The sequence below is a fragment of the Bombina bombina genome, chromosome 2 (assembly GCF_027579735.1).
Source record: "Bombina bombina isolate aBomBom1 chromosome 2, aBomBom1.pri, whole genome shotgun sequence".
Classification (NCBI taxonomy): domain Eukaryota; kingdom Metazoa; phylum Chordata; class Amphibia; order Anura; family Bombinatoridae; genus Bombina; species Bombina bombina.
The window spans coordinates 750,657,769-750,667,975 of record NC_069500.1 but is presented as its reverse complement, the minus strand read 5'-3'; the positions used below and the strand labels follow the sequence as shown (position 1 = coordinate 750,667,975).

The 10,207-nt window shown below is 40.6% G+C and overlaps 1 protein-coding gene across 1 annotated transcript in view; it reads right to left on the bottom strand.

Annotated features, from left to right (window-relative positions):
- The window catches only part of ODF3L2 (outer dense fiber of sperm tails 3 like 2), a 53,565-nt gene extending 50,929 nt beyond the window's left edge, over window positions 1-2,636 (bottom strand). Inside the window, exon 1 of the mRNA XM_053700033.1 lies at window positions 2,057-2,636. Coding sequence (XP_053556008.1) covers window positions 2,057-2,636 — 580 coding nt within the window. The remainder of the gene's footprint in view (window positions 1-2,056) is intronic.
- Window positions 2,637-10,207: the final 7,571 nt, after the last annotated feature.

Here is a 10,207-nt window from a genome sequence, read left to right as displayed (position 1 = left end):
ATCCTGTATCCTGTACCCCCTCTCCAAGAACTGTTCCGTAGTTCTCTTTGAGTGTACTTCATATGCCTCTTCCGTGCTGCAATTTCTTTTTGTCCTCATGTACTGGCCTTTTGGAATGGCCTTTATGACATGTCTCGGATGGCTAGACTTTGCCATCAGGAGAGTAATTGCCTGCACTTTCCTTCCTATATAATTCTACTCCTATACTGTGCTTGCTTATATCAGGTTTTATAAGTACATCAAGGAAGGGCATCTCTTTTCTGCTTGTGTTCATAGTAAATCGTAGATTCTGCTGATTATCAGAGAGAGAGTCGAAAAAGTTGCCTTTTAGTGCTTTCAAATAAAGGAGCTTTTTATTTAAGCAAAGGAGTGGCAGTTCGTTTTTTGGCACTATTACCCTGACCTTCCCAGAAGTGTGCGAGGATTCGGCTGTTTACATTGTACAGCCTTACACATCCTGAGAGCCAGGGAGTAACATCTCCTAAAATTTTACTAAGGCTCTTAACTTTTGGGATTATTCAACATCATCTATATACAAATGCCACTTCATGTGTTCTGGCTTCTCAGTATTCAGTCCTGAAGTACAAATAAAAATGTCACCCCAGGCATGTAAAAATGTCCATCCTCAGGCCAAAAGGCAATAACCAACGTGTATAGATTATATACATATAAATACATTGGGTGTGTATGTAAGTGTTTGTGTGTATAAAACAACATTAAAGGGACATAATACTCATATGCTAAATCACTTGAAACTGATGCAGTATAACTGTAAAAAGCGGACAGGAAAATATCACCTGAGCATCTCTATGTAAAAAAAGGAACCAACTATGCAAGATAATATTAAACAGCAACACTTGGAGTTTGGTGCACGTGAAAACAGGGACTTTTGCCAAATTCCCCCAATCACAATATAACACAAAGAATGTCCACAGCACCGTCTTTATCCTTTACTTTATTATCTGTTTAAGGTACAGACATTAAAACAGCGACGTTTCAAGTGTTACCACTCTTAATCATGCTAGTTACATTATACTATGTTACACACTTTTAAAAGAACTCAGTTTCACGCCAACCACCCAACAATGTGGCTCTGCTACCATCTACTGACAAAAACTAATTATTACATACTAAAAAACATTCTTAACCAATACATAGAAGAATGCAACATATTTTATATATTCAGTTAACTTACAGCCTTATTAATCTAATGTGTATTCAATAAATCACCTTATAGAAAATTTTATTAAATCACCTTATAGAAAAATTTAACTCTAATATATATCACTTTAAAGGGACATGAAACCCAAATTTTTTCTTTCATGATTTAGAAAGAGCATGCAATTGTAAACAACTTTCTAATTTACTTCTATTATCTAATTTGCTTCATTTTCTTGATATTCATTGCTGAAAAGCATATCTAGATATGCTCAATAGCTACTGATTGGTAGATGCACATAGATGCCTTGTGTGATTGGCTCACCCATGTGCATTGCTATTTCTTAAAAAAAAAAGCATATCTAAAGAAAGAAGCAAATTAGCTAATAGAAGTAAATTGGAATGTTATTTAAAATTGTATTCTCTTCCTGAATCATGAAAGAAAATGTTTGGGTTTAGTGTCCCTTTAAAGAAAAATTCTACAGGAAAATTGACCAATCATACTCTCTGTTAAACCCTTTTGGTATCATACTCCCTAGCTCATAAATCCAGAACATTTCTTTTTGTTTTAGTAATTTTTCCCTATTCACTCCATTTCTTTGAGGACTCACACTATCAATTATTTGCCATCTCAATTGGCTTATTTGATGTCCACACTTTAAGAAGTGATAGGACACTGGGGCTTCTACATTTTTACACCTTATATTTGAGCGGTGTTGACATATCCTGTCTCTGATCATATGGGTTGTTTCCCCTATGTAGATCAGAGAACACGAACATTTTATAAGGTATATAACATATGTAGATTCACACGTGTAGTATTCCTTTATCTCATATTTTTTCCCATTTCTGGGGTGAAAAAAGTATTTCCCTTTTATTATGGAATGGCAGCTCATACAGCCTAAACAGGGAAAGCATCCCAAATTCTTTTTATTCAGAAATACCTGCCTCTCTTTCTTCTTTGACCCTACATCTGTACTAGTTAGCTGATCTCTAAGATTTTTCACTCTCTTATATGCCATTAGTGGGGGATTATTGAAAACTTCCATATCCTTATTACATTCTTTCAGAATGTGCCAATGTCTTTTTACTATACGTGAGATTTCCTGACTATTGGGATTAAACTGTGTGACCAAGACTAGTCTATCGTCTGGTTTACCCTTCTTTTTAATGGGTTTACTCTCCTTAACACTTAACGTTTGCTTGCTAATCAGATCTTTAGGATAGCCCCTATTAAGGAATTTCTGTTGCATTTCTTTCATTCTTAACTCCTTGGTGTTGATGTCAGTTACTATTCTATCCACCCTTAATAATTGGCTTTTTGGTAGAGAATTGACTAGCCCTCTGGGATGAAAGCTCTCATAGCTAAGCAGTGTGTTTCTATCTGTTTCTTTGTTGTATAGATCAAACACCAGTTTATTCCCTTCTTTCACTACTCTGGTATCTAAAGAAGTAACTGATTCCTCGCTATACTCCATTGAGAATTCCAAAACTTTAACAGCTCCATTTATCTCTCTTACAAACTCTTCTAGGGACTCAACGCTGCCCCACCATATGCCAAACACGTCATCTATGAACCGCCACCATGTGGCTCCATACAATATAAACTTCTCATTTTCATAGATGACTCTTTCTTCTATCTCATTCATAAATAAGTTGGCATATGATGGGGCAACGTTTGTCCCAATTGCTGTCCCTTTTGCTTGAATGTACTAATCATCTTGAAAAATGAAATGATTCCAGTAGAGGATAAGCCTCAACAGATCTTCAATAAACTTGACTTGTACTTCTGAACATTTCTTATTTAATTTACAAATCTTTTTCACTATCCCAATTCCTGTTTCATTTTTTTTGGCCGTATACAGGCTCTTGACATCCATAGTATACATCAAGAATTTACTGGACTCAAAACACAATTCCTTAGCTTTATTTAAAAAGTCTCCTGTATCTCACAGGTATGAAGACATCTGAGTGACTTCGGGTTGCAACAACTTATCTAAAAATCTTGAAATATTTGTAAATGCAGAGTCAACACTAGAGACTATAGGTCTCCCTGGTGGTCTAGCTAAATTCTTATGTATCTTTGGTACTGTGTAAAAAATTGGATTTATTGGTTCTTTGTTGAATAGATATTCCCTCAGCTTTTTATCAATCACTTTATTTTCGTATGCTCTATTCAACAACCTTTCAATTTCTTTTTGTATATTACTTATAGGGTTCAAGTTTAACATCTTATAAGTCTCCTTACTTTTTAAAATATGTTACATTCTTCTATGTATTGGTTAAGAATGTTTTTTAGTATGTAATAATTAGTTTTTGTTAGTAGATGGCAGCAGAGCCACATTGTTGGGTGGTTGGTGCGAAACTGAGTTCTTTTAAAAGTGTGTAACATAGTATAATGTAACTAGCATGATTAAGAGTGGTGACACTCGAAACATCGCTGTTTTAATGTCTGTACCTTAAACAGATAATAAAGTAAAGGATAAAGACGGTGCTGTGGACATTCTTTGTGTTATATTGTGATTGGGGGAATTTGGCAGAAGTCCCTGATTTCACATGCACCAAACTCCAAGTGTTGCTGTTTAATATTATCTTGCATAGTTGGATACTTTTTGCCTAAAATGTGCAACAGGAGTATATAATAAAATGGATACTAAGGCTACAGATGGAACGAAAAAGGAAATTTATGCTTACCTGATAAATTTCTTTCTTTTTTACTTATGGGATAACGCCTCCTGATTAGCAGGAAGTGGCAAAGAGCACCACAGCAGAACTGTATATATAGCTCCTCCCTTCCCTCCCACTCCAGTCATTCGACGAAGTTAGGAAGAGAAAGGAAAAGCCAAAGGTGCAGAGGTGACTGAAGTTTAACAAGAATAAATACCTGTCATGACAGGGTGGGCTGTGGACTCGTCATATCGTAAAATAAATAAATTTTTATCAGGTAAGCATACATTTCCTTTTCTTTTACAAGATATGACGAGTCCACGGATTTCATCCTTACTTATGGGATACAATACCAAAGCTATAGGACACGGATGAAAGGGAGGGACAAGACAGGAACCTAAATGGAAGGCACCACTGCTTGAAGAACCTTTCTCCCAAAACCAGCCTCAGATGAAGCAAAAGTGTCAAATTTGGAAAATTTGGAAAAAGTGTGAAGAGACGACCAAGTTGCAGCCTTGCAAATCTGTTCAACAGAAGCATCGTTTTTAAATGCCCATGAGGAAGCCACAGCCCTAGTGGAATGAGCCCTAATTCTTTCAGGAGGCTGCTGTCCAGCAGTCTCATTTGCCAGATGGATGATACTCTACAGCCAACAAGAGAGGTAGCCGTAGTTTTCTGGCCCCTACGCTTTCCAGAAAACACAACAAATAATGAAGATGATTGACTAAATTCTTTAGTCGCCTGAAAGTAAAACTTCAGGGCACGGACCACGTCCAAGTTATGCAACAAACGCTCCTTCTTAGAAGAAGGATTAGGACACAATGAAGGAACAATTTCCTGATTAATATTCTTATTAGAAACAACCTTAGGAAGAAAACCAGGTTTAGTACGTAAAACCACCTTATCAGAATGAAAAATAAGATAAGGAGAGTCACATTGTAATGCTGAAAGCTCGGAAACTCTACGAGCAAAAGAAATAGCAACAAAAAATAAAACCTTCCAAGATAACAACTTTAAATCTATGGAATGCATGGGTTCAAACGGAACCCCTTGAAGAACATTAAGAACTAAATTCAAACTCCAGGGTGGAGCAATTGGTCTAAACACAGGCTTGATTCTGATCAGAGCCTGACAAAAGGACTGAACGTCTGAAACATCTGCCAAATGCTTGTGTAGTAAAATCGACAAAGCAGAAATTTGTCCCTTTATGCTGATAACCCCTTCTCCAATTCTTCTTGGAGAAAAGATAAAATCCTGGGAATCCTAACTCTACTCCATGAGTAACCCTTGGATTCGCACGAATAAAGATATTTACGCCATACCTTATGGTAGATCTTTCTAGTAACAGGCTTACATGCCTGAATCAAAGTATCAATGACCGAATTAGAGAACCCCCGCTTAGATAAAATCAAGCGTTCAATCTCCAAGCAGTCAGCTGCAGAGAAACTAGATTCTGATGTTGGAAGGGTCCCTGAATGAGAAGGTCCTGCCTCAATGGAAGCTTCCACGGCGGCAGAGAAGACATGTCCACTAGATCGGCATACCAAGTCCTGCGAGGCCACGCAGGCGCGATTAGAATTACCAAAGCCCTCTCCCGTTTGATCCGTGCAATCACCCGAGGAAGGAGAGCAAACGGTGGAAACACAAGCTAGGTTGAACGACCAAGGCACTGCCAAGGCATCTATCAGTTCGGCCTGAGGATCCCTTGACCTGGATCCGTATCTCGGGAGCTTGGCATTCTGACGAGACGCCATCAGATCCAATTCCGGTCTGCCCCATCTGAGACTCAGAGTGGCAAAGACCTCCGGATGGAGTTCCCACTCCCCCGGATGAAACGTCTGTCTGCTCAAAAAGTCCCCTTCCCAGTTGTCCACTCCTGGGATGTAGATCGCTGACAGATAACAAGAGTGAGCCTCCGCCCATTGAATTATCTTGGATACTTCTGTCATCGTTAAGGAACTCCTTGTTCCACCATGATGATTGATGTAAGCCACAGTCATGATGTTGTCCGACTGAAAACGGATGAATTTGACCGAAGCCAACTGAGGCCAAGTCTGAAGCTCATTGAATATTGCTCTCAATTCCAGAATATTGATTGGAAGTAGAGACTCCGACTGAGTCCACACACCCTGAGCCTTCAGGAAATTCCAGACTGCACCTCAACCTAGTAGACTGGCGTCCGTTGTCACTATCAGCCATGAAGGTCTGCGGAAGCACGTCCCTTGGGACAGATGATCCGGCGACAACCACCAAAGAAGAGAGTCTCTTGTCTCCTGATCCAGAGCTATCTGAGGAGACAAATTTGCATAATCTCCATTCGACTGCCTGAGCATGTTCAGTTGTAGCGGTCTGAGATGAAAATGAGCAAACCGAATGATGTCCATTGCTGCCACCATCAATCCAATCACCTCCATGCACTGAGCCACTGATGGTCGAGGATTGGACTGAAGGGCTCGGCATGTATTCAGAATCTTTAATTTTCTGACCTCTGTCAAGAAACTTTTCATGGATATAGAATCTAGAAGGGAACCCTTGTCTGTGGAATTAGTGAACTTTTTCTAGATTCACCTTCCACCCGTGAGTCCTCAGAAAGGATAGAACCATATGTGTAGGAGATTTTGTCAGATGGAAAGATGACGCCTGGATCAGAATATCGGCCAGATAAGGCGCCACTGCAATACCCCGCAGCCTGAAAACCGCCAGAAGGGACCCTAGAACCTTTGTGAAGATCCTGGGTGCTGTGGCTAACCCGAAGGGAAGAGGCACGAACTGAAAATGTTTGTCCAGAAAGGCAAACCTTAGGAACTGGTGATGATCCTTGTGGATAGGAATATGAAAATATGCATCCTTCAAGTCCACGGTAGTCATATATTGACCCTCCTGGATCAACGGTAGAATAGTTCGAATAGTCTCCATCTTGAAGGATGGGACTCTGAGAAACTTGTTTAGACTCTTGAGATCTAAAATGGGTCTGAACGTTCCCTCTTTTTGGGAACCACGAAAGATTTGAGTAAAACCCCTGCCCCTGTTCCAGTCTTGGAACGGGATGAATTACTCCCATAGTAGAGAGGTCGTTTACACAGCGTAAGAACGCCTCTCTTTTTATCTGGTCTACAGACAATCATGAAAGAAGAAACCTCCCCTTGGGAGAGAATTTTTGAATTCCAGTTGATACCCTTGGGACACGATTTCCAGTGTCCAGGGGTCCTGAACATCTCTTACCCAAGCGTGGGCAAAGAGAGAAAGTCTGCCCCCTACTAGATCCAGTCCCGGATCGGGGGCCGCCCCTTCATGCTGTCTTGGTAGCAGCAGTGGGCTTCTTTAATTGTTTACCCTTGTTCCAAGCCTGGTTGGGTCTCCAGACGGACTTGGCCTGAGCAAAATTCCCTTCCTGTTTAGCGGAAGAAGAGGGGACTCCTTTGAAGTTCCGAAAGGAACGAAAATTATTTTGTTTACCCCTCAGTTTAGCTGTTCTATCCTGAGGTAGGAGATGACCCTTACCTCTCGTAATGTCAGAAATTATTTCTTTCAAGTCAGGCCCGAATAGGGTTTTTCCTTTGAAAGGAATAGCCAAAAGCTTTGACTTAGATGACACATCAGCAGACCAAGATTTTAACCATAACACTCTACGCGCTAAAATGGCAAATCCGGCATTCTTAGCCGCCAATTTGGCAATCTGAAAGGCTGCATCCGTAATAAAAGAATTAGCCAGCTTAAGAGCCTTAATTCTATCTAAAATATCCTCTAAAGGAGTCTCAGTCTTAAGAGACTCTTCTAAGGTGTCAAACCAAAAGGCCGCCGCAGTGGTAACTGGTACAGTGCAGGCCGTCGGTTGTAAAAGGAAACCCTGATGAATAAATAACCTTTTTAGAAAACCCTCCAATTTTTTATCCATAGGGTCTTTGAAAGCACAACTATCCTCAATAGGAATAGTTATACGCTTAGCCAGGGTAGATATAGCTTCCTCCACCTTAGGGACTGTTTGCCAAAGAGTCCAGAACAGTGTCAGATATGGGATACATTTTCTTAAAATTATGAGAAGGTGAGAACGGGATACCCGGTCTTTCCCATTCCCTCGTAATAATTTCTGAGATTCTCTTAGGAACCGGAAAAGCATCAGAGTAAGCAGGCACCTTTAAGTATTTGTCCATCTTACACAATTTCTCTGGTGGTACCACAATAGAGTCACAATCATCCAGAGTCGCTAAAACCTCCCGAAGTACAGGCGGAGGTGTTCAAGCTTAAATCTAAAGGACATGACGTCCAAATCCGTCTGAGGTAACACACTTCCCAAGTCGGAAAGTTCCCCCTCAGACAGAAGTTCCCTGACCCCCAATTCAGATCCCTGTGAGGGTACATCGGAAATTGCCAACAAAGCATCAGAGGTTGCAGTATTCAAATTGACTTCTGTTCTGCTGCGTTTGCCCTGTAACACTGGCAACTTAGATAAAACCTCTGTAAGGGTAGATTACATAACTGCAGCCATATCCTGCAGAGTAAATGAGGTAGACGCGGTTGAAGAACCCGGCGTCGCTTGGGTGGGCGTTAAAGGTTGTGACGCATGGGGAGAAAGAAGCAGCATACCCTGATTCTCATCAGACTGAGAATCATCCTTAGACACACTTTCCTTAAAGAAAATCCGCTCTTTACATTGTAAGGCCCTCTCAGTACATGAGGGACAAAAAGTAAGAGGGGGTTCCACAATGGCAGCTAAACACATAGAACAAGTAGTTTCCTCAAGTTCAGACATGTTAAACAGACTAGCAATAGCAATAATAGTCGTTCTTTACTTATATATTGAGCTCTGAGGTCAAAACATATACTCAAAAACTTTGAACTAAAAAGCGCACTGCGCCTTTAAATAATAAAAGCTTTATTAATTTATATCAATTCAGGCCCTGCACCTCGCCACAGCTGTGCTGTGGCGCCTACCTGCCCCCAGAACACACTGAAGAAACAATCTCAAGTCTCTCTGTACCCTACGAGTACAAAACTGAGCTAGGCCCCACCGGAGCCTCAGGACCTTGCTGCCGATCCGAACACACACTGCGCGGCTTAGCGCACGAAAATAGGCCCCGCCCACCGTGGGCGTAACTCTTAGCCTTACCGATACCCGCATGGGTAGATAAAAAAGGAAAAACATGTCGGTCCTCCAACTATACTAAAACCATGTTCCCCTCTTATACACACTCAACGCAATAAAGCGCATCTCAGTGAATATGGTCTCCAGCCAAGCCAGTTATAACCGCCAGCAACTGCATCTCCCAGCCTCAGCCCATACAATAAATTTAAAGTGAAAACACCAACACACTATTAAATAAGTAAAATAAAAGGGAATTCCAGGTACACCGTTTCTCCTACAGTGCATACTGATAACCCCTCCCCAGTTAGGGAATAATGTCAGCCTGTTCTGATGTATCAAGTCTCCCCAGAAACAAAAGACTGAACATACCTCAATGCTGCTTGTAGCATGACACCGTTCTCCACACTGAAGATTTTTCTTTACACTACCTTCAGCTGCTCTGTGGGAACCAGCATGGATCTTAGATAACGTTTGCTAAGATTATCAACATCAGGGCAGAAAACTAAAATGTCTCCACTCCTCTTGGGAAGTTATAGACTGACGATCTTTCCCTGAGAAAAATAGTACTCACTGACACCATTTTAAAATAAAAAACTTCTTGATTGAAGAATCTAAACTAACACCTCACTTTACCTCTTCCTATCACTAACACAGGCAAAGAGAATGACTGGAGTGGGAGGGAAGGGAGGAGCTATATATACAGCTCTGCTGTGGTGCTCTTTGCCACTTCCTGCTAATCAGGAGGCGTTATCCCATATGTAAGGATGAAATCCGTGGACTCGTCATATCTTGTAAAAGAAATGTTTGCTTACACGGCATTGGATGCGGCCAGGATTACAGCTCTGTCAAAAGGCCCAAGGAATTTTCTATGGGTAGCCCCTACAGAGAATTTAAGCACAGAGTATGAGCAAATGACATACAAAAATGCTAAATTTGACTTACATGTGAGTACACTATCGGAGTACTATAGAGTAAAAAGGATCCCTAGGGGTCTGAGGATGAATATTTGTCCAACATTGTTAAAAAATAACAAAGAATATTGTGATACATTTGAGTCAATAATCAACAAATGCTCTTATGATCGGATGGTTTTGACAGTAGAATCGCTGATTAAAGAGATAGCAGTACAAGAGGACAAAATAAAACAGAGTAAAGAGGAATTGTTGAGAACCTTATCACCAGAGGATTGGGATATCTTAACCAAACAAGTGGAGAATAAAACAGCGGAACTCCAGAAAATAATTAAACAAAGGAAAAGACAAAAGTTCCAAAGAGATGAAATGGATTACCAAACGGGAA